The sequence below is a fragment of the Cynocephalus volans genome, chromosome 10, assembly GCF_027409185.1.
Source record: "Cynocephalus volans isolate mCynVol1 chromosome 10, mCynVol1.pri, whole genome shotgun sequence".
Taxonomy (NCBI): domain Eukaryota; kingdom Metazoa; phylum Chordata; class Mammalia; order Dermoptera; family Cynocephalidae; genus Cynocephalus; species Cynocephalus volans.
This window is the reverse complement of record NC_084469.1, coordinates 20,051,774-20,077,115: the sequence shown is the minus strand read 5'-3', so window position 1 is coordinate 20,077,115 and position 25,342 is coordinate 20,051,774. Positions and strand designations below refer to the sequence as shown.

The 25,342-nt window shown below is 39.0% G+C and overlaps 1 protein-coding gene across 13 annotated transcripts in view; it reads left to right on the top strand.

The window, feature by feature from the left end:
• The window catches only part of SYNRG (synergin gamma), an 85,615-nt gene that overhangs the window by 57,203 nt on the left and 3,070 nt on the right, over positions 1–25,342 (top strand). For 7 of the 13 annotated variants that reach the window (XM_063109399.1, XM_063109396.1, XM_063109392.1 and 4 more), the window contains 8 exons: positions 2,575–3,168; positions 4,432–4,595; positions 5,609–5,662; positions 6,156–6,252; positions 8,213–8,361; positions 23,143–23,253; positions 23,614–23,649; positions 24,683–25,338. In XM_063109399.1, coding sequence (XP_062965469.1) covers positions 2,575–3,168; positions 4,432–4,595; positions 5,609–5,662; positions 6,156–6,252; positions 8,213–8,361; positions 23,143–23,253; positions 23,614–23,649; positions 24,683–24,814 — 1,337 coding nt within the window. In that variant the 3' untranslated portion in view covers positions 24,815–25,338. Of the gene's footprint in view, positions 1–2,574; positions 3,169–4,431; positions 4,596–5,608; positions 5,663–6,155; positions 6,253–8,212; positions 8,362–23,142; positions 23,254–23,613; positions 23,650–24,682; positions 25,339–25,342 lie in introns of those variants that run through there. The other 6 variants (XM_063109402.1, XM_063109401.1, XM_063109393.1 and 3 more) reach the window with 3 other exon arrangements.

Below are 25,342 nucleotides of genomic sequence, written 5' to 3'. Positions count from 1 at the left end.
AAATCTTGTATGCATATCATTTTTAATAAAAATAAGATTTATTGAAGACCTGTATAGTTATAAAAATGCTTAAAAGCTCTTTACTAAGGCAATCCCTTATTATTTTGTAATGCCTTTTATCTGATTATATGAATCATTTCTAGTTTTTTTTTTTTAAAAAAAGGGTTTTTTGTTGCATAATTGCACAATTTTTTTTTTTATTACCATAGCAACTTGGTTGCAGTGTTTGAACTGGAGCTGTATTTTCATTAAATTTATCTTTGGTCTCTAGGAAAATTGCTACCCTTTTAATAGAAGAGATTCTGGGAGCAGTTCTTAATATAGTTTTCCCAAAAGAGCTTTCTGGTGGGGTCTAATAATAAAAATAGCTGTATAGTGAAACATTCTTCAGAAAGTAACCTTTGAAGACTAGTCTTGTGTTTAACTGCATCTGTTTTCTGATGAATTTCACCTCATTTGAGTCTGGGCAACTTCTGATCCCTTTACGTAGTGGGAAAAACACTACAGCAAGAGACTAAGAAAGAGTTTCATCTAAGGGCTTTTTTCATTCATTCTAAACTATAAATTTTTTACCTGAATCTTTTTTTCCTTCTGTTTAATAAGCCACATTTGAAGAGTACCATTTGCACTGCAGAATTTTAAAATATACCATCGTTCTGTGAAAGATATTTGCTTTTCACTGGTTGGCTTTTTGTACATCTAGTGTTTTCCATTTTTATTATTAATGTCGTACCCTTTTCCTAACAGGACTTAAAGAAAGAGATTTGGGGTGTACTGTTAGAAGAGCTATGGAAATGTCAAGAGCCCCCGACCTCTCATAAACTATCAGTATTCCTGTGAGAGAAAGAAAAATGACCCATTGTTGGTTCACCTATTGACTTAGTTATGAAAATCTGGGTCATAAAACTTTTGAGCATTTTCCTTGTAAATCATGTATGTGGTTGTCAGAGGGAGAGTCTTGCATTTGGCCTTCTTGCCTCCTGTACAATGATAAAAATGAAACTGAGTGGACAGTGCTGCTGTAAAGGGGCTTCTCTACGCCAGCTTTATTCAGCCTCAGCTGGTTTTGCTTTTTGAAATGAGTAAGAAACTTTTTCCCTAGTAATATCCCTAAAATATGAGTTGATTTTTCATTTTTATTCAAAATAATTCCATTTCAGGCCCTAAAACAACAACTAAATATCAAATTGAGGATGGTGACAACTATGCTGAACTAATACTAGCTATTATATATTGCTCATCAGGCACTGAGCTGGCTTTTAACATACATTATCACAGTTAATCATCATAACACAGCCCTTCCAAGAACACGGTCTTCTTATTTTACAGATAAGCAAACTGAGGCTGAGAAATGTCAAATAATTTGCCTAGGATCACATAAGTAGTAGGTGACAGAGCTGGACTCAGATCTAAGTCAAAAACCCGCATTTCTTCTGCTGTCTCTTAAATTATTTAAACATATATTAAGAGTGCTTTGAGGGGCCAGCCCGTGGCTCACTTGGGAGAGCATGGTGCTGACAACACCAAGTCAAGGGTTAAGATCCCCTTACTGGTCAACTTAAAAAAAAAAAAAGAATGCTTTGTAAAATGAGTCTTCTGCCCCAAAATTTCTTTCTTTTTCTTTTTTCCTTTTTTTTTTCTTTTTTTAAAATGGGGATAGCAGATACATAATTGAAGGAGAAACAGGAGCCTAACATGACCCAGATCTTTGATTCTATTCTTTAAGGGCTAAAGTCGATTAGATTGATTTTTCTTTCCTCATCTTTCATCACAGCAATATGATGTCTAAATTGACCAAATTAACTACTAGGTAAGTAGTTGCTTGATTAAAATCTCATGTTGGAGGGCCAGCCCATGGCTCACTTGGGAGAGTGCAGTGCTGATAACGCCAAGGCCACAGGTTCGGATCCCTATATAGGAATGGCCAGTTGGCTCACTGGGTGAGCGTGGTGCTGACAACACCAAGTCAAGGGTGAAGATCCCCTTACCAGTCATCTTTAAAAAAAAAAAAAAAAAAAAAAAAAATCTAATGTTTGGTCTTGCCTGAGACAGAAATTCCTAATAACTGATTAAAAGTTAGGTGACGTTATTTTCACTTTAGTTTTGAGAAACTCAGTTTTTTAGTAGTTTGTCTTGTACATTTCATATGACTGTGTTTTAAAGGAACATTTTCCAGCGAAGTCAAGATGAAAGGAGACGTGCTTTAGGCAGGGAATATGTAAGTACATTTTAAAGTTTATAAGGGAACAGACAATTTATTAAATGACCCTAATCTTACATCAAACAATATATACATTGGTACATGAACTTCCTTATCTTTTTTAGTAATTTTTAAATCCAAGAAAATTGTTCTTGGTAACCAAGTCTAAATGCCAACTCAAGGCTAAATGTGTGTTTTCTAAGATCCGATTTTACAGCTCAACTCTTAATTTTAGTACAAGCTCTAAATTTAGTTAACTCCAACATAGCATAAAACGAATCAAGTATGCTAGGCATTTTGCTTCTGCAGAATTTAGGGCATTTTGCCTAAATCGTGAGTTTGCCTCTAATTGTGGGGTTTTATTTCCCTTTCAGATATAGAGGACTTAAAATATGCTGCTTTTGGAAGCTACAGTAACAATTTTGCAGTGAGCACACTTACAAGCTATGACTGGTCAGACAGGGATGATGCATCTCAGGGCAGAAAACTCTCTCCATTTGTCCTCTCAGCAGGAAGTGGATCCTTCTCAGCTGCCTCAGTTCTTCAAAAGAAAGAGACTTCATTTGGCAGTTCTGAAAACGTCACCATGACATCTCTGTCCAAAGTAACGACCTTTGCAAGTGAAGATGCTCTTTCAGAGACTACCTTCCCAGCTTTTGCCAGTTTTAAAGATGTGATTCCACAGAACGGTGAGCAAAAAGAATATGAAAGTGGGGACTATAAAGATTTCACAAGACAGGACCTTCCTACAGCTGAACAGAGCCAAGAGGTCACATGTCCAAGCCCAGCTTCCAGGAGCACCTCTCATGAAACCCCCAAAGAATGTCTAGATGACTTTGGAGAGTTCCAAAGTGAAAAGCCCAAAATCAGCAAATTTGACTTTTTAGTAGCCAATTCGCAAAGCAAAATGAAATCCAGTGAAGAAATGATCAAGAGTGAGCTGGCGACCTTTGATCTTTCTGTTCAAGGTGAGTAGCTTTCCAGGTAGATTTTACTATTGTGGTTTTTGTCCATTGAGATATTAGATGTTCTTAAGAATAAAATGTTGGTGCCTGATTTAGCAGGAAGTAGATTTTTCAACCTTTGAAATCAGAATCATTTACAGTTAGCTATGATAAAGCCTTCCCTAGACTGAACTGAAGTCAAGTCACTATTTCTCAGATAACTCAGATAACTGCTTTTTAGTGCTTTTAGTCCAAAAAGCACTAAAAATAAGCATAACGTGCAGTTATTGCTCATTAGCTTGTTTGGTTATGAGTGTGCTGTGTTAAAAGAGCCAGAGAAATGGATTTGATCCACTTGTGGCCAGGGTGGCTCTGCTCTTATTCCCTAGCTATAGACAGTGTCTTTTAATCCAGAGGTTGCAATGTGGTTGCTGTGGATCTGAATCCAGCCTGCAGATCTGTTTTGATTGATCCACATAGAAGTTTTTTTTTTAAAGTGTGAAGTAATTGCCAATATTGAAAAATCATAAGGTTTTACAATCTGGATTTCTAGCTTCTCTTGTAATATCATAATACCTGACAATAGTAGGCCTGCATTCCTGTGTCTTGACAATCAGCTGGAGCTATGTAGCAGTGTCCTCTATAGATGGGATATGCTCTCCTAATTTGCCACAGTCCCCACCACTTCCTATCTCCAGCTAACCTACTTCAGGCATTTACTTTACTTGCCTGATCTCTGGCATGTGAGTTTGCCTGTTTAATCCCATCCTGATGGAAAGGATCATTGATTTCAGTTGGATTGAGTGTGTAGTGGCTCAGTTGCAAATCTATAACTAATAACTGGAAAAGCAACACAGCTCTTATGCACTGATATTTAGAAAGGCACTTTAGTACTCCAGACTCCAATGGTTTTACACTTAGAATTATGGAAGAATAGGCTGGCCAGTTAACTCAGTTGGTTAGAGCACAGTGTTGATGACACCAAGTTAAGTGTTCAGACCCCCATATTAACCAGCCACAAAAAAAAAAAAAAAAATAGAATTATAGGAGAATTGTGACCGATCAGAGAAGAATAATGGAGAAAACTAAAGACAGGGAAACCAAGCTAGAGAGAACAATAGAGAAGATTCAACGTGTAGTTTCCCAGAGTGAATGAATGAGGATTATGTTTCTGAATGCCTCATGACAAAAACATCTGAAAAAGAGGGTCATGTTAGCAAAGAAGAGCCTCCACTTGAACTGAGCTGAATAATCAAAACCTTTGACTGTACCATCCACTTCTCCCAGGATCACACAAGAGGAGTTTGAGCCTTGGTGATAAAGAAATAACCCGTTCTTCTCCTTCTCCGGCTTTGGAGCAGCCTTTCAGAGACCGTTCCAACACTCTGAGTGAGAAGCCAGCTCTGCCTGTCATCCGTGACAAGTACAAAGATCTGACGGGAGAAGTGGAGGTGAGCAAGGTCGTTTTCTCTCGGGGGCAGGCAAAAGACCAGCTGAGCATTGAGGACCCCAAGAAAAAAATGCTTTCTCTGCTCTGACATGAGGAAATGAGGGGCAGAAAAGCATAACCCACCAAATATAAAATAGTAATTGAAGTGAGCATGACAACATTAGCCCTGGGTGAAAATACTTCTCAGATGTGACATCCACTGGAAATACTCAGTCCCCCTAAAACCAAAGTTATTCATAGGACTTCTCAAGGAGGGAAGTGTTCGCAGAATTCTTTTTGAGCACTTAGAATTTATCATCTGAATGACTGTTCAAACCTCAAAACAGAGAGAGGGAAAATGTTCTGGATCTTCTAACTATTTCTGTTTGCTGCATCTTAGTCCCATGCTGTCATCCCCCTACATTGTAGCCAACAGGCTTAACTCTCCTCATTAACCTTCTCCTTCACACACACACACACACATGCATGCACGCACGCACGCATACACACGCACACGTACATACACACAGGTACATGCACACGTGCGCCTGCAGCACTATAACTGGGGAGTGGAGAGCCAGTGGTTTGATATTGGCTGTGGTACTGGATACCTACATGCTGAGTACCTTTGAAGAAAGGTTGACACTGTTGGGCCGAGCCCGTGGCGCACTTGGTAGAGTGCTGCGCTGGGAGCGCAGCACGCTCCCGCCGCGGGTTCGGATCCTATATAAGAATGACTGGTGCACTCACTGGTTGAGTGCCGGTCACGAAAAAAAAAAAAAAAAAAAAAAGGTTGACACTGTTGAATGAGGCAACATTTATAGAACATTTCCCTCACATTCACAGGTCGTGTGCTCAGGAGTTACATTTGTTAGTAATTTAAAATAATCATTAGTGGTCAAATATGAACTGCTTAAACTAGAGTGATTTTAATAAAGAGCAAAGTTTTCCAAGCTCTTTGAATTGACAGAGTCATTAATAGAGGATTCCAGACTTACCTGTTTAACCCAATTCTTTTTATAAAATAATCCACAGGAGAATGAGAGATATGCATATGAATGGCAGAGGTGCCTGGGGAGTGCCTTGGATGTGAGTATGTCATTTTGTGTTCACGTGTATGTGAGTGCTCTCTTGTGCCATTTGCCTTCTCCTTGGTTCCTCTGGATGGTCAGAGGAAACTTGAGGCAAGCCTTACTTCAATGGTCTTGTGCAAAATGAAACTCTATGAAAAGTCATGTATCTTAAGTGAGGCTTCCTTTCACATTTATAATAGCAAACACTGGCTCCTTTGTCCGTTATCCCATCATCTGTCACTGTGTTTAAGAAATAATTAAGTATTACCATTAATTCTGCCTAAATCAAAATAATATTTAAACTAAAGAACCTCTATCTTTTTTCTCTTTCAAAGAAGTGGAGGATTGTTTCCTCAAGGTTAAAATTAAATTCTCAGATTTGTTTCAGCACAATCATATACATGCAGTACATCAGTCAATCATGCTTTTGGTTGCATTTTCTACTAATAGTAAATTGATTTGCAATGACTTCTCAGTTATATAAGGTGATGTGATTTTATTTCTTGTAGGTCATAAAGAAGGCAAATGATACTTTAAATGGAATAAGTAGTAGTTCTGTTTGCACAGAAGTAATTCAGTCAGCTCAAGGCATGGAATATTTGCTAGGTATGTTCTTTTATATTTTACTTATTCAACTGGCTGGTTAGCTTAGTTGCTTAGAGCATGGTGCTGATAACACCAAGGGCCAGGGTTCAATCCCTATACCAGCCAGCTGCTCCCTGCCAAAAAATTTAACATATATATATATGCATATATATATATATATATATATTGTTCAAAATCATGGCACTTCGCATTATTTTCAGTTTTCCCGTATGTTAAGTATTTTAAGCTAGATCTCTCAAGCTACATATAACTTCACTAAGTAGCATCTGCATTTGTAGAAAAGGCACTAAAATCATAGTAATAACTATTTGTACCATTATGTAAAATTATATCTGTATTACTGGTTCATCAAAGAGTTTGAACTAGTGAGGCATTAAAGTGATGAAATCATTTTGTCTCCAACCAGTGCCTTACGATGCTCTGTGGATTCATCCTCTCTACCCCTAATGACATCACAAACAGATTCCTTAACTTCCTGGCCATCTTTAGGTATTAAACTTCCCAATCCAATTGGAAACCTCAATCTTTGTCCAATTCATTGTTCCTCCTTCCCCAAGCTCAGGGTTCGCCTGTGGCCAGAGCTCTGTGTATTGGATCCTAATCTTTCGTAGATCTTTACTAAAACGTCAACTTCTAAGTGAGCTCTTCCCTGGCCTCCCTTTCTCAAAACAGTATCCCCTTTCCCCACCCCTGGCACTTTCTATCCCCATCTCTGCTTTATTTTCTCCTTAGCCCTATCACCTTTAATATCTTGTCTATTTTACTTATTGTGCTTGTGGTTACCATCTCCCTCCACTAGAATGAACCATCAAGGAGGCAGGAATTCTGTTTTGTTTACTGGTGTGTCCCCAATACCTAATCTAGGGCACACAGTAGGTACTCAAAAATATTTAGTGGATAGTAAAGGGATGTAGTCTCTGCGTTACTCCTGCCACCTCACTCCAGTTCCTCTTTTCCTGCTCATACAAGCACAATTCTACTGCATAAGCATGTTCACCAGGAAATGGGGTGCCTGTTTTTCCTTCTAATAAGATTCTCTTAGAAGCCCCCTCACTTGGCACAGGATGGGCAATAATTCCTGACCTGCCCTTGGGGAAAGGGCAGGAAAAGGCATAGTGCTGTACACAAAGCTGATGATGGACCACTTGGAAGATTCCCTGGAATTCTTCTAGTATTCACTTATGGAGGCTGGGGTAATGTGTCTGGTGACTGTCACATTATAGGGGCAGGGGATATGTCTGGTGGCAGTCCTTAGAACGTGGAAATACTTAGCATCTCTCATCCTTGCTTAAAGAGCTCAACCAGAATTCAGAAACCACAGGAAAAGAACCGTTCTGTGTCCTAAATGTACGAAAGATATGTGAAGACACAGAGTTTTGTAAATCCTTAGAGATTCAGAGGGATGAGATATTTCTTAATTACTTTGCAATGATATTAACATTTAGATTCTTTTAAACTTTTACTATTCCCATTTCCAGCCAGTTTATTTCAAACGGAGAGACTCAAAAAGAAACCTGACCCCCCCCCACATACACAAAAAAAGAGCTAATAACTTTCATAACACCTCCTCTTCTCTTGGCACTGTTCTAAGCCGTTTACAATATTAACTCATTTAATCCTCTCAATCATCCTTTGAGGAGGTATTGTTATTATCTCAGTTTTAAAGATGAGGATACTGAGGCACAGAGAGGTTTCATGACTTGCCCAAAGTTCCATAGCTACTAAAGAGGCAGAACTGGGATTTGAACCCAGGCAGTGTAGCTCTAGAGTCTGTGCTCTTACCAGTGAGCTATACTGTAGGGTTGAGAAGGGGATTGGTCCCCAAGAATAGTAAGGTCCCTTGTGCCCAGGTACATTCCTTAATTCCAGCTAAGATATCAGCAAGCAATAATGTTGCCTTGTCTCATTCATCTTTCTTGACACTGCCAGCACCTAACTCTCTACTCTCTCACCCCATCAGGTGTTGTTGAAGTGTACAGGGTAACCAAACGTGTGGAGCTGGGGATAAAAGCCACTGCAGTGTGCAGTGAGAAACTCCAGCAGTTGCTGAAGGACATCGACAAAGTATGGAATAACCTAATCGGCTTCATGTCACTGGCCACACTCACAGTAAGCCCCTTAGACACTTCAGCAGTTGCTTTCCTTTCCAGAAACCCAAATTGTAAAGCAGGGTTTGTATTCCTGTGATGGTGCTTATTGGAGGGCAAAAGTGCCTACTGGATCGTGTTCTGTTAGAGGTGGAAGATAGTGTGTGTGCAGTTAGTTGAATAGTCCCAGGTTGGCTTCTGGATAGCACGAAGGCCCGTTGTACCTAAATAAGAGTACAGGAAAACATTCACTTTATCTACATCTTTCTTAAATCACATGCGTACATGAGAGTTTTGCAAAGCATTCATTTGAGTTTTTCCCTTTGCACTTCTAGTTATTTATGTCCCCATATGCATCCTTTTATTTTTTATTTTTATTTTTTTTGTGACCTGTAAGGGGATCACAACCCTTGGCTTGGTGTCGCCCGCACCATGCTCAGCCAGTGAGCGCACCAGCCATCCCTACATAGAATCTGAACCCGCAGCCTCTGCGCTCCCAGCGCTGCACTCTCTCAAGTGAGCCACGGGGCCGGCCCTTTTAAAAAGCTGTATGATACATCATGTTGCTATCCTGTACTTCATTTAGCCGTTTTTACTTTTTTTAGGTTTTTGGATTATTTTCATTTTTTCCTGTTTTGAATAGTTCTACTCTGAATAAGCAAATAACTGTTTCTCTTTTGGGGATATAGTTCCTCATAGTCAACTTAGGAGGTCAGAATGTGTGTTTTGCACATGTATATGCATGCATGCATGCATGTATAGCTGTTGTTATGTTTCTTAGATGGCTTTCCAGATAGCTTGACTGTGCTACCAGCAATGTATAAGTAAATATTTCTCTACATTGTGTTCTAGCTTTCTTTGTTAATTTCATAACTTAACAAGTGTGCAGTGATTCTCTACAGTTTTTTTTTACATTTCTTTAATTTCATGAGAGGCTTTGCAGTGTTCCAAATGATAATTTACTTTTTCTGTTTCCTTTGTGTGTAAACTGATCATCTCTTTTGACTATTTGACCATTATTCACTGGAATATGGTTATTGACCTCACATATTTCATATTTTCAACAGATTTGTACACACACACACATATATATATAAGCTAGTATTCTTTTATCAGCCTTTTTTCTCCTATCACTGTCCCCCTTTTACATTTCATTGGACAAAAATATTTTATTTATATACATTCGTACCTATTCAATTTGTCTCTGATAATATCCTTTATTTCACAATATTCAGAAATTTATCTTCCTTCCACAGCTGGAATAAATATTCTATTTCTTTCTTTTTTTTTTTTACATTTAACTATGTGACCCATCTGAACAGTTGTATGGTAGGAAGCAATTCTTATTGCTCTGACTGATAGCCAGATGTATATACCCAGCTATCCCAACATGTCTTAAACAGCAGATTCTCTCACCATTGTTATACTGCTAATGGTTCATAATATTAAATTTTCAGAGTTTAAATAATTTCCAAAATCTCTATTTGTTCCCTTGAACCATTTTTCAACTTATAACCTAAAATCGTATGGTTTGGATAATTATTTTTTAAAAAAATACTGTTCTGGCCAATACATTAAGAAATGGAATATAGATATTTGGAAAGAAGAGATAAAATTATGTTTATTTGGTGATATTAAATTCTTCTAGAAATCTGAATTCAAGGGGCCGGCCCGTGGCTCACTCAGGAGAGTACGGTGCTGATAACACCAAGGCCCCGGGTTCGGATCCCATATATGGATGGCCGGTTCGCTCACTGGCTGAGCGTGGTGCTCACAACACCAAGTCAAGGGTTAAGATCCCCTTACCGGTCATCTTTTAAAAAAAAAAAAAAAAGATCTGAATTCAAGAGGCTAAGTTTACTGAGTTTAGAAAAATTCATAGCAGGGCCGACCCCGTGGCTCACTCGGGAGAGTACGGCGCTGGGAGCGCCAAGGCCGCGGGTTCAGATCCTCTATAGGGATGGCCGGTGCGCTCACTGGCTGAGCGCGGTGCGGGCGACACCAAGCCAAGGGTTACGATCTCCTTACCGGTCACAAAAACAAAAACAAAAAAAATTCATAGCATTCTTACATATAAGCAATAGTTAGAAAATATAGTGAAAACAGAAACCATATTTAAGTATTAAATCATTCAGGCCCTTATCACCTCTGAACTTCCAACCTCATAGCTAGGGTTACGGGGGGGGGGGGGGGGGGGGTCTTTTACTTTCCTGCTGAAGGGACTGGTTCCATTTTTTTATTCCCTATCAATCTCTTCTGCGCGCCACTACCAGACTGTTTTTTCTAAAATCTGATCATGTCATTTAAATCCCATTTAAAATCCTGCACTGAGCTCTCCATGGTTTTCAGGATCAAATTCAAACTCCCTAGTTCAGGGCCGAGCCCGTGGCGCACTTGGTAGAGTGCTGCGCTGGCAGCGCGGCGACGCTCCGGCCGCGGGTTCAGATCCTATATAGGACTGACCGGTGCACTCACTGGCTGAGTGCCGGTCACGAAAAAACGACAAAAAACAAAACAAACAAACAAAAAAAAACTCCCTAGTTCAGGGTAGATCTCTTTCGTGACTTGGACTGCCCTTGCCTGTCTTTCCGTCAGGCTGCGTTTCCCTCTGGAGTCAGCATTGTTTTCCCCAGAAGTCCTTTCAAGACCCCTTTGGTCTGAGTTAGATGCCCTTCCCATGTGTACGCATAGCACATTTCTCACAGCACTTACCTCACTTCTTGATAATTGTGTTTGTTTCTTCTCTATTAGCTTGTCAGCTTTTTAAAAGCAAGATTGTGTCCTTAATTTCTTTGTCTTCTAACACAGTGTTTGGTGGGACTTTTTTACTTTTTGTTTTATACTTTTTTGAACCTTCCAATTTTTTAAAAACTAGACACCAGGCATTTTTGTATTTCATAATTTCAATAACTGGTTTAAATTTTTTATTATTTTTTTAATTTTCTTTTTTTCTTATTTTGTGTTTTTGGTTTAAAGTTTTTAAATAAATGGATAGGAAAATGAAACAAAGGGAAAATGAAAGTAGGAAAGGTAAGATAAAGCTAGGAGTGAAGTTAAGTGTACAAAAATGTGTGCTTTTAAAGTGTTTGCATTTGTTAGTGGTGGGCTGTTAGTTGACTTTACATTTTCTAGGAGTTGATATAAAGAAGACATGATTCACTGTATTCATAACATGAAAATAAACTTAGTAGTCAGGAGAAGCATCATTGTTCCTGGTGTAATATCAGAAAGAAATTTCTTTTGTAGGATCTCATAAAGAGGAAACTAATGTAACTAACATTATCTTCAAAAAATATCCTTTCAGTAAATAAAGAAACAGGTTTCATTGAGGAGTTTCTTATAACATCTCTCAATATAGATATTTATTCTGTATCAATATAGATATGCCAAGTGGCATCTCTCCAAAGTACAATTTAGTGAAAGTCATTCTAAATGTGAAAAAAATAGATTAAATGGTAAACTAGGGAGAAGTGCGACAGTACATACTAATGGTGGCTCATATCTTTGCTCTGTAAAGGAAGCATACAAATTAATGAAAAATATACCAACATCCCAGTAAAACACAAGCAAAAACATGAAGTAATTCATAAAAAGGAGATATAACTAATCAGTAAATATTAATTCAAATTAAAACAAGGTTTCATTTTTTACCTATTAATTAGGCCCAGGTTTTGTTTGGTTGATTTAGATCATAATAGTGTGGTAAAATGTGGACTATACCTTAGGGTGGAATCACATTATGGAAAAGGAGTTTGGCAATATACTTTCCCCCTGACTGTGAACTCCTTGAGGACAGAGACCAGGACTACATTTTGTTTGTTCTTGATCTGAGCACACTCCCGGGCATTGTGTAAACACCTAGTAAAAGCTGAATGGATTAAAGGATCTAACAAACATTAAGAACAGTTGCCTCAGTAATTCTACTTCTGAGAAAATTTCCTAAGGCAACCATTCTAAATAAAAATTCTCAAAAAGAAACAAATACACAAAATCGTTCTTTATAAAAGTTTAAAATTGGAAACAACCTAAAAGTCCAAATCTAGAGTATTTGTTAAAAGTACATTGTGGTAAATCTTCATAGTAGGATGTTATACAGCCGTTTTGTAAAGGGGCACCAAGTTGGAAATAACACAGACCTGTTATTACAGGGCTGGAAGGAAATCTGCCGAGATGGTGATATGGTTGCGTTTGGGTAATGAACACTGAGTTTTGGGCCGGTCCGTGGCTCACTCGGGAGAGTGCGGTGCTGATAACACCAAGGCCCCGGGTTCGGATCCCATATACGGATGGCCGGTTCGCTCACTGGCTGAGCGTGGTGCTGACAACACCAAGTCAAGGGTTAAGATCCCCTTACCGGTCATCTTTAAAAAAAAAAAAAAAGAACACTGAGTTTTTTAATATTCTTTTAGTTTCAACATTTTCTCAACTTTTAACAAGCATTTATTGCATCTATAATGGAAAAACAAATGTTTTTACTCTGGCAGGAAAAATTTATCATTACCCTCCCGTACAGATACTCTTTGGTACCCTTGCCCACTTCTTTCAATTGTACTGATAGGTTATCAGGTTCTCTAAACTATACTTTAGGGACTTTAATTGCATTAAATCTGCCTGGCACCTTGACTTTTTTATTCTGCCATCATTCTATCCTGAAGCACAGAAGAGTCATGTGCAAACTACCAGAGACATCCTCTGTCTGAGCAGACCACCTGATTAAGGAGGACTGTGGCACCGCACATTCTTCACCGAAAGGAAGCTGAATCAGCATACTGAGAATAGAAGGAGCTGGGGAGAAGGAATGGGGCTTGATCTACTGCTTAGCTTCCATTTCTCTATTACATTCAGAGGGGCAGAATCCTTGGTCTCTGAATGAATCTTTCCTTAATAGATTGGTTAACTTTTGTAATGACTGATAACGAAGGACTTGTGGGGAAAGGTACATAGTTTGCTACAGTTCTCAAATTTTCTTTGAGCTTCTGGAATTCAGTTCATTATCCTCCACATCAGAGAAATGCTTTAAACTACGCATTTACTTTTTAAGTTCCAGCTACTGTTAAAGTTGGTTGGCTAGTGATGTATGCTGAGGGTGCCTATGAGGCTGTGGCAGAGAGAAGGACCAGTCACCAGTTCTTTTATTGTAGAGTTTAGTATCACCTTTGCTTAGTCAGCATTGCAGTTAATCAGAACCTCTCTTCTCAGTCTTACCAAGGTCTTACCTCAAAACCCATTTGTTCCATGTTTTTATAGCAACAAGATTTCTAAGACCAAGCATTAGGGTATCTGGAGACCAGTATGTGTCTGAGTCCTTCCTAATTCACCCACCTTCTGCTTCATATCCTTGTCCTAATATAGAGCAGGTTAAGCCTGAATATCGTCATCATTAGCCAGCTTTTACTGAGGGCTTACTACGTGCTAGGTCCTATTCTTTTCTTCTTTCATTTTTATTTATTTTTGTGGGGTACAATGTGTTGTTTCAATGTATGCATATACTGCACAATAATTCATTTAGGGTAGATAGCATAGTTTTGTTCCCATTACTCTACCCCCTTCCCCCGCCCACCCTCTTCTCTTCTAACAATTAATTTGTAACAATTAATTTGTAACAATTAATTTGTCTTTCTGTGCGTGATTTACTTCACTTAACATGATGGTTTCCAGTTCCATCCATGTTGCTGCAAATGATAGGTAGAATATCATTTCTTTTTATAGCTGAATAATATTTCATTGTGTATAAACACCACAGTTTTTTTTTATCCATTCATCCACTGATAGGCATTTAGGCTGATTCCATCTCTTGGCTATTGTGAATAGCTTTGTGATGATCATGGGAGTGCAGGTGACTTTCCAGTATATTGATTTCATTTCCTTTGGGTATATATTCAGTAGTGAGATAGCTGGATCATAAGGTAGATCTATTTTTAGTTCTCTGAGGAACCTCTATACTGTTTTCCACAATGGTTGTACCAATTTACATTCCCACCAGCAATGCAGGAGGATTCCCTTTTCTCTGCATCCTTGCCAGCCAGCATTTGTTATTGTCTGTCTGTCTTTTTTTTTTTGGTGGTGGGCCAGTATAAAGATTTTCTTTTTTGGTGGTGGTGGTGGCTGGCTGGTATGGGAATCTAAACCCTTGACCTTGGTGTTTTAAAGCTGTGATCTAACCAACTGAGCTAACCAGCCTGCTCTATTTTCTGTCTTATTGATGATAGCCTTTCTAACTGGGGTGAGATGATATTTCATTCTGGTTTTAATTTGCATTTCTCTGACAATTAGTGATTTTGAGCATTTTTTTCATGTGCTTGGCCATTTGTATGTCTTCTTTTGAGAAATGTCTATTCAAGTCCTTTGTCCATTTTTTAATTGGGTTGTTTGTTTTTTTCCTATTGAGTTGAGTTCCTTAAAATATTATGGGTATTAGCTCCTTGTCTTATGTGTAGTTTGCAAACACTTTCACCCATTCTGTAGGTTATCTTTTCACTTTATTGATAGTGTCCCTTGCTGTGCCAAAGCTTTTTAGTTTGATGTAGTCCCATTTATATATTTTTGCTTTAGTTGCCTGTGCCTTTGTGGTCTCATTCAAAGAACTGCTGCGCACTTCCATTTCATGTAGTGTTTCCCCTGTTTTTTCTTCTAGTAGTTTCATAGTTTTGGGCCTTAAAATTAGATCTGTAATCCAGTTGAGTTGATTTTTGTTTATGGTCAGAGATAGGAGTCTAGTTTCAATCTTCTGCATGGAGATATCCAGTTTTCCCAGCACCATTTATTGAAGAGGCTGTCCTTTCCCCACTGTATATTCTTGGTACCTTTATCAATCATTTGGCTGTAAATGTGTGAGTTTGTTTCTGAGCTGTCTATTCTGTTCCATTGGTCTATTTGTCTATTTTTTTGCCAGTACCATGCTGTTTTGGTTGCTATAGCTTTATAGTATTTTAAAAATTAATTTATTATTATTATTATTATTTTGGCAATTGGCAGGTACTATAGTATATTTAGAAGTCAGGAAGTATGATGCCTCCAACTTTGTTCTTTTTCTTTAAGATCACTTTAGCTATATGTGGTCTTTTGTGGTTTCCTGCAAATTTTAAGATCATTTTTTTCTCTGTGAAAAATGTCATTGTTATTTTGATAGTCATTGCATCAAATGTATAGCTTGTTTTGGGTAATATGGACATTTTGGTGATGTTAATTCTTCCAACCCATGAACATGGGATATCTTTCTATTTATTTGTGTGCTCTTCATTTTTTTTCACCAGTGTTTTTATAGTTTTTACTACAGAGGTCTTACACCTCCTTGGTTAAATTTACTCCTAGGTATTTCACTTTTTTGGTAGCTATTGTGAATGGGATTACTTTCTTGATTTCTTCCTCAGCTATTGTGTTATGGCTTATAGGAGGACTATTGATTTTTGTGTATTGATTTTGTATGCTGCCACTTTACTGAATTCCTTTATTAGTTCTTAGTTTTTTGGTGGAGTTTTTATGGTTTACTATGTATAGGATCATGTCATCTGCTAATTGGGATAGTTTGACTTCCTCTTTTTCAATTTGAATACCATTTATTGCTTTCTCTTGCCTTATTGTGCTATCTAGAACTTCCAGTACTACATTGAATAAGAGTGGGGAAAGTGGGCATCCTTGTCTTGTTCCAGATCTTAGAGGAAAGGTATCCAATTTTTGCCCATTTATTATGATATTAGCTGTGGGTTTGTTACATATGTCCTTTATTGTGTTGAGGTACATCCCTTCTGCCTAGTCTGTTGAGTGTTTTTATCATGAAGGTCTGTTGGATTTTATCAAATGCTTTCTCTGCATCGATTGAGATGATCATATGGTTTTTTTCCTTCATTCTGTTGATGTGATGTATCATGTTTATTGATTTGCATATGTGGAACCATCCTTGCATCCCAGGGATGAATCCCACCTGATTATGATGGATGATCTTTTTAATGTGTTATTGAATTCTGTTTGTGCTACTCTTTTGTTGAGGATCTTTGCATCTGAGTTCATTATGGATAGTAGTTTTCTTTTTTTGTTGGGTCTTTTTCCAGTTTTGGTATAAGGTTAGTGTTGGCCTTATAGAGTGAATTTGGAAATATTCCCTCCTCTTCAGTTTTTTGGAAGAGTTTGAGAAAAATTTGTATTAGTTCTTTAAATGTTAGGTAGAATTTGGCAGCAAAGCCATCTGGTCCTGGCATTTTCTTTGTTGCGAGACTTGTTATTACTGCTTCATTCTCATTACTCATTGCTGGTCTGTTTAGGTTTTCTAGTTCTTCATGACTCAACCTTGGTAAGTTGTACGTGTCCAGGAACTTATTTCTTCTTCTTAGAAGAAGTTTTCCAGTTTGTTCACATATCGTTGTTTGTAGTAGTCTCTTATGATCTTCTGTAGTTCCATGGTATCAGTTGTAATATCTCCTTTTTCATTTAGGATTTTATTTATTTGAGCATTCTCCTTTTTCTCTTGATTTGTCTAGCTAAAGGTTTATTTATATATTTATCTTTTCAAAAACCAACTCCTTGTTTCATTGATCTTTTATATTTTTTAAAAATTTCTAATTCATTTATTTCTGCTCTGATCTTTATTATTTCTCTCCTTCTACTGATTTTGGGTTTGGTTTGTTCTTGTTCTTTTAATTCCTTAAAGTGTAATGTTAGGTTGTTTATTTGAAGTCTTTCTTCTTTTCCAGATCATACCATGTCATTTCCTCTTGCTAGCTGGTAGGTAGGTCCTCGGTCTATAAGACTTACTTGAATAACCCACTGCATGAAGAATAGCATATACGATACAGAGGAAGTATAAGGTGAGATTTGTCATGAAGAAGTCTTTACTCTACCAGCACTGACAAGAATAGCTGCCTGAATGTAAATGACATACAAACCAACATCTGTGCAGTTTAATTCTGTTAAAAAAGCAATACAAACTCCAGAGACTCTGGATTAGAAGCTTAAAGCAGGGGAATTATTTCTAGAAAGAAGCTTGATTGAGGTTGTATAGGAAGCTTTAACTCTTTACACCATTGCTTCATTTCAGGTAAATGAGTTCCTTAATGGACCATATTGCCATGACGAGGCACTTTGATTCCAATACTATTACTAATAATAACAGTTACCATTTAATTTGCACCTAGGCCTGCCAAGCATTGTGCTATATGCTTTACATTCATTCTCATTTAATCTTGGTAATAACCCTACGAGATCAGTAGTATAATCCCAATTTTTACAGGTGAAGAAATCAACGTTCAGAATGTGAAACTTAATGGAAACTGAGAAACCTGGATTTTGAATCCACATCACTGCTTCAAAATCCATTCTTCCTGCTGTGTTATTTCCAGCTTCCAAGATACTGAGAAAGACTAGTTTCTTCCCATGAAGGCTCTGTGAGACTGTTCCCATTAAAAGACTGCTGTGTCACTGTTATCCAGTGAAAAAGTCACAGAATTTAGTGCCACATCATAGTAGTGATGCTTGGGCTGAGGAAAGCAGGGTACACAGTCCTAAACTCCACATTGTAGCTCCATGATGTTTGCTGTAGCTGGAAGTTATACTGGCAAAGGTTTATGCTTCCCTTTCCCTGTAATACTCCCGTTATCCATGGACTAAGACTCCCTCTTGTGGTGGGAACATATCTCCTCTGAGCACAGACTATGAAGGAACTGTTTTTTTCTCAAGAGGTACAAATCATCTATGTTAGTGGGATGTGATGTGCTGAGATGGTTAGCTCCCTAAGTGAATTGTTATCTAAGGTTTTAGCTCGTGGATGTGTGTTGAAGTTTAGTAGGTTTGGAACAAAGAATTCCTTCTTGCCATATAAAATCTAAGAGAAGAGAACGGACTGTTATTCTCCTGACTTGTAGTCAACTGGAAATCACACAGGCCCTTTGATTCCACTGTTATCCTCAGTTTAGTACAAATTCTTTTGTATTTACTTTCAGCATGAAATAAGCAGTGAATTTCAGAATACTTACTTCCTATTGCTGCAGCATTTTAGGAGAACAGTTTATGTTTAATGATGGTAGCGTTTTTGTCATCTTGTCATTCTGCACAATGTTTTAGAGACAGAATCTTCACCATGTTTCTGCATGGCTGTCCTCGGTTGACAGAAGGTAGCTGTGATAGACAAAATAATGGCCCCCTCAAAGATGCCCATGGTCCTGGAACCTATGAATATGTTACCTTATATGGGGAAAAGGGACTTTGCAGATGGGATCACATTAAGAGTTTTAGTGGGAAAATTATCCTGGATTATCTGGATGGGCCCAGTGTCATCACAAGGATCCTTATAAGAGGAAGGCAGAGAGTAAGAGTGGGAAAAAGTGATGTGATGCAGAAGCAGGGAGAGAGATTGGCAAACGCTACGCTGGCTTTGAGGATGGGACCATGAGCCAAGGAACACACAGGAAGTCTCTACAAGCTAGAAAAGGCAAAGAAACAGATTCTCCCCTAGAACTTCCAGAAGGAATGCAGACCTGCCAACCCATTTTAGACTTCTGACCTCCGGAACTATAACAGGATAAATTTATGTTGTTTTAAGCCATTAAGTCTGTGCTAATTTGTTACAACAGCAATAGGAAAGTATACAAAATACTGTAACCATGCCAGTATAAAAGTCTAGCATTGCTTGTGGAACCTGTGTCTAGATCGCTCTTTATATCAGTCAAAATAGACTAGCTTATGCTACAGTAGCAAATGATCCCCCCAATCTCCGCAATATGAAATAACAAAGCTTTATTTTTTGCTCATGCTATGTGTCCACCTTAAATTGGAGGGGCTCTGTGCCGTGTTCTTCTCACTCAGGGACCCAGGTTGACAGAGCCTCCCCCTCGTGAAACATAGCTGGACACCCTGGGAGGGTCAAGGGACCATGACAAATAGCAGCACATTGGTCTCAAAGGCTTCCTCCCAGAGGTGACACATAGGACTCATGCTCAGGCTGTTGCCCATGGCACGGCCAAGCCTAGTTTCAAGGAGGCAGGGAAGGCCCATCCCACTGTTTGCCTGGAAGAAGGAGAGTGAGAATATTGGTGAAGAACAGATTACTCCCAAACCCTTCTTCCTTAATAATGATTTTCTTGGACCTCATTTTAGCCGTTTATTGTTGGCTAAAGATTCAGGATTATATGTTTCAGTCTGATTCTGGGACTTGTCAGTGTATGCACATCATGTATAACTCTTTTTTTAATCTTTACTAAATGCATGAAATACTTGCCATTTAAAGTAGATTATCAATTTAAGGTGAACTGTAGAGGGCATACCTTCTTAAGCAATTGCAGCCACTGATTGGTGTCTTAACTATTACCATACACTAAATAATCCCACTACTTATAGATAGGTATTTAGAAAGGTTAATTTTATCATTTGAAAGATTAATTTGATCACAGGGTAATTTATGCAGAGCCTTATAGTTTTCACTGGAGATTATACTATGACCTTTTAATTTGCTTTCCTTATGCCTTTGGTAAACAGATATTAGAAGACTTTTAATTTGATTGATGTGGAAATTTAGAGTTTTCCCAGATTCTAATTATTTCTCAAATAGTCTTGATTCATTAACATGATGAATATCTGTAATGTAGATTACAGACGTGATACTATGTTCTTAACCTCTTTGGAAAGCATGTTAGAATTTATTTGTCAAAGTGTATAATTGTGATAGTCATTTAGACTATTTTTTTTCCTTTCCAGAGTGCTTTTTATATATCTCTGAGAGTCTCAACGCTGACTGAGGGAGGGAGGGTGGGCAAGTGAAACCATTACCACTGTGCAGGTGACAGAACAGGAGAATAAACAAGTGATAGTATCAGCCACTTCTGCATTTGACCAAAGTGGCCATGATTGCATTGACAAAGAAAAGAGAGAAAAGAACAGTTATCCTCTGACTTGGCTAAGGCCATGTAAGTTTACTTGGATCACCTAGACCATCTTACTTTCTGAACTCAAATTGGTAACCCTCTAATTTTCTAACACTTTACTTGCACTGCTGTTGATTTTGGTTCTCAAGGCAGAACCATTGTTCGACCCTTTTACTCTGTTCCAATCAGCCCCTTCCATCTTCCTTTCCCAGGCGCTTAATCCCTGTGGTACACGCTGTCACCACCCATTCCCTTCAGTCATACTCGTTAGACAAAGCTGGATCGGTGCACCTGTCCACCTTCTCCACCCCCCACCTTGACCCACTGTGTGTTGGGGGAGAGAATCACACCATCATGGAGTTCGCTGCTCTGTGAGTTCTCAAGGCTACTGCTGTGTCAAACACAGCTGATAATCTCACTTCCTGCTTTAGACAGAGGATAAGCCCTCTGAGAGGAACGCCTCAAATTCCAGGCCAATCTATCACAGTGATGTGTTGGATCCAGTTCTTACTGTCTTGCAAGAGCTGATTGTTAAATTTTCAGAAGTTTTGTGAGCCAGGTTAATCACAGACATTACCAAAAATTAAATTATACAGACTTGCAGTTAAATAAATTAAATACAGAGCTAATAAATACACAAAACTTTCTAGTTCTTTTCTTTCTTCCTTTTTTTTTTTTTTTTTTTAAAGATGACCGGTAAGGGGATCTTAACCCTTGACTTGGTGTTGTCAGCACCACGCTCTCCCAAGTGAGCTAACCGGCCATCCCTATATGGGATCCGAACCCATGGCCTTGGTGTTATCAGCACCACACTCTCCTGAGTGAGCCACAGGCTGGCCCTAGTTCTTTTCTTACATTTTACTATTATCTAGCTTTTGGGGTTCTGTGTGTCTATCATAGAGCAACCAACTGTCCCTGTTTGCTCAGGACTGAGGGATTTCCTCAGTGTTAGAACCGGAAGAGTCTTGGACAAACTTGAACAGTTGGTCACCCTAGAATATTGTATCTGTATGGCAGTAATACTAGATAATGGTACTGTACACCACTTTCCAACTCTATGTTCAGTGACATCACTTTGGAAGCTTGAAATCAGCCATAGTGGGAGTATTTATATCATGGAAATCAACAAATGCTACAAATCAGGACTTGATTTACTGTTTTGTTGATTGTCTAGACTCAAGAAAGTGATGGAGAAAATGTTAATAATATGGATTAAATTTGAAAGTGTGCTGTGTCTGTAGCCATTATATTGTGAATAGCACAAAAGTTAAGGAAATATTCTCTAATATTCGAGAACTATTATGTGATTCAGCAAAGAAGTCACTCAAGTCTTTGACAGAAGAGTGACAGAAATTCTGAAATAATGTCTTTGTTACATTTTAGTTTTAGTCTACGCAAAAACATCTACCAGCATTTGCGTCAGAATTATACTCTTTCATGAACTCAACCGTACATTGACCATGAATTCAAGAGTTGGGCAAAAGCTGCTATGAACTTTTTTTTTTTGGCGGCTAGCCAGTACAGGGATCTGAACCCTTGACCTTGATGTTATGAGCACCGCACTCTAACCCAGTGAGCTAACCAGCTAGCGTCATGAACACTTTGTACAAGACTTTTTGTTGATACATGTTTTTATTTCTCTTGGACAAATATCTAGGAGTGAAATTGCAAGCCCATATAGAAGGTGATTAACTTTTAAGAAATGACAGCTTTCCAAAATTGGGACCTGCCCTTTGAATCACTGCACTATACTCCTTATTTCGTAGATTTTTTTTGTGAGGAACAAATTAGAGAATGCGTGTAAAGAGCTTAGCATAGTGCTTGGCACGAGTAAGGGCTTGACTTATTAGCGGCTGTTATATTCACTGTCTCTAGTTGATGAATTTCAAACCTCTTATTCTTAAGCACTAGGCCTATATATCCAGCTACCTGTATATATAACATCTGACCTTAGCTGTCCCACAGGCAGCTCCAACTCATCTTGTGCCGAACTGAACTCTCCTCCCCAACCTCCATCCCCAAACCTGCTCCCGGTCGCTGAAGTGTCCTCCCTCCGCTCACATCCAGCAGATTACTCAGGCCTGTTGATTCTACTGCTTTAATAGCTCTTTCATGTGTCCGTTTCTCTCCACGTCCCACTGTTGTTGCTACCTTAGTTCTGACCTTCAGTATCTGTCTGTAGGATTGCTACAGTAGCCTTCTAACTGAGGCCCATACCTTGAGGATTTGTCACCCCCACCTCATTGCCTACACTGCAACAAGAGAGATCTGTCCTTCACACAGACCTGATCCTGTCATGGTCTAATTAGAACCCTTAGTGGCTTCCTAAGATAAAGCCAAAAAAAGACCTTAAAAAACCTCCTTATATTCCTTTTAAAGTCCCTCATACTCCAGCTTCCTCTTCTACATCTTTTAATAAGGTCGGCTCCCATCCTCCAGCTTTCTTCCCATGCCTCGTCTTTTGCTTAGAGGCCTTTGCCTGAACTGCTGGTTTTACATGGAATATCCTCCCTTCCCCTATGTCAGCCAACCCTATCCCTTTACCTCACATATTTCCGTCAGGACTCAGCCAAGGTGGTTCTAAGTTCTAGGAAGCATTCTCTGACCTAAGGCTCCTTCCCCCTCAGCTTGGGCTAAGTGCCCCTCCCGTGGGCCTAGCACTCAGGACTTACTCCTATAAGGACTCATGGCACTGTATTGCCTGATACCCACATGGCCCCCACCCTAGGCTGTGAGTTCCCAGAGGACAGGGAATGTGTTTTACTCATACTGGCATTCCTAGCTCCTAGAACGTAGCAAGTACTTGGTAAATGTTTGGGAAATTGAATTATTGTATGGGTGGTATTAAAGAGTTAATATGCTGCTGGACCTACTCGGGATGAGTGATCAGGGAGCGAAGCAAAGGGCGTTTGGAATTGCTGGATTCTTACCCATTTGTCTTGTCATCCTCACAGCCAGATGAAAATTCGCTGGATTTTTCCGCCTGTATGCTACGGCCAGGGATTAAAAATGCTCAGGAACTTGCTTGCGGGGTGTGCCTGTTAAACGTGGACTCCAGGAGCCGGGTAAGTCACGTGCTTTCCCTCTGCAGCTGGCAGAGTGCTTCCCTCACTTGACTTGGGGGACAACCTCATCTGGCCCACTTCACTGCAGGGTTTGTGCCCAGAGGCGAGGATTTTCATAAAGTTCTGAAAACCTACCATAGAAGCAGGTACATCCTTTCAAAAGGGCAGCGGGGCAAACTGTTGAGGGAATGGACACAGCTCTTCCCTTCCTAGTGAACGTGCTGTGTGCCTTGTGCCTGCAGCCCCCTGGGCACAGTGGGTGGGCAAGGAGAGAAGAGGTTAGCCTGAGTGAGGATGGATTGAGGCAAGAGGCCCTGTTCTGGGATTTTTGTTGACCTTATGGTTTCAACGTTATTTCAGAAAGAAGAGAAGGCTGCAGAAGAACATCCTAAAAAAGTAGGAACCAGTTACACGTTATCTTAGCGTCTCCATTTTAATTTTGAGTGTAAAAGGCAAATGGGATAATTCCGTTACCATCCTGAACCATTCCAATCATGAATCCTTTACTGAGTCATTTTTGTTACCATAGTGTTTGATTTAATCAACTAACATGTCTGTGTGGATCCACTTCTGTCTTGTTTGCATGCTTGTATCTCGTAATTGGCTTCTGGTGTTGTGGTTGTTTTTCTCTGCGATGAACAGGGTAGCAAAATGAGCAGCTTTTGGAAGACTGGAAGTTGCAGTGACACACAGAATGAAATGAAAGAGCTTCAGGCCATTAACAGACAAAACAAATTGTTTGGGTTTGAGTTTATTTATTTACTTGTATTGCTTTAGAAAACTAACCCCAGGAAGGGTTTGAAGTTTGAACTACTTTTCCCTGGCTGACCATAGCCTACCTCTGAGCATTACTCATCTGGAAATAATTCTTATGTGTTTAATGTCCCTTTTTTATAAACCCTATACCTGTTTGGACTTTTTAATTATGACAATTCAGTTATCAGGTCCCAAAGGCAGTTAGACCCTAAGAGTTGTTATCTATTGTTCTCTAACTCTCTTATAATTTTTCTTTCATGATAGGACTGTAATTTGCCACAGAAACTTAAGAGATTGCATGTTACAGTCAAATGCCAGCCTTAGGCAGAGGGTTTCCTTCAGCACAGTGAAGGATAAAAATTATCCACAGTCCTTGGCTCTTTTAGTTCTCCATGTCATGATTCCTCCTCTCCTCCCCATAACCTCTGTCTGCCTTTTCTGAAAAAGATTTGGCCTTCTTTTGCTGAAGCTGCATTTAATGGTAACAATTTTTATACCTTGAATTAGCAGTAGAAAACTTTCTCACTTGGATTCCTATAGCTTGCTCAGCTCTTGTGTGTGTGCCATTGTGACCTCAGCCTCTGTGACCAGGAGAGGTACATGTTGGTTGCTGATAAGCTCTTAGATGCAGAAAAAGCCTGACTTGCCCCACATCTGTGTTTGTTTCTGGCAGGCATTCAACTCAGAAACAGATAGTTTCAAGCTGGCATATGGAGGGCACCAGTATCATGCCAGCTGTGCCAACTTCTGGATCAACTGTGTTGAACCGAAACCTCCTGGCCTCATCCTGCCTGATTTGCTTTGAAAAGTGCCTCTATGAAGTACCAGCTGGTTTTTATTTTCCATCACACCCCATGGGGCGACAGGGACCAATAAACAGAATGCAAGTAGTGCACGGTTCACCTCCATAAATCTAGGTAGGGGGTGAAAACACTGGAGGTTTCCCAGTCATTCCTACAGACAACCTTTGGTCCCTAATTCCCGCTGCCAGTCTTTGGGACTTAAGGTAAAATTGCCCTACCCACAGTGCATGTGGCACCAGAAATTTGCTCACTTATCTCTAGTTCTCTTAAGATGTTTTAAAATATGGACCACAGTTTTCTTTATCTAAAGAATAATTTGCTGCTGCAGTATTGAAACTGTGAAGAATTAACGTTTGAAGAAAAATAAATTGCTATTATTGTAGGACTGGAATTGGCAAGACTGTCTCGAGTCTGCACTTATTTATATCTAGAACAGTTATTGTCCTGTGAAGTAGAAAGCATTTATCCGTGTTTAGTTTGTTAATATCTGAAATGAATAAAAATGAGAAATTGTGATTAAACTGATGATC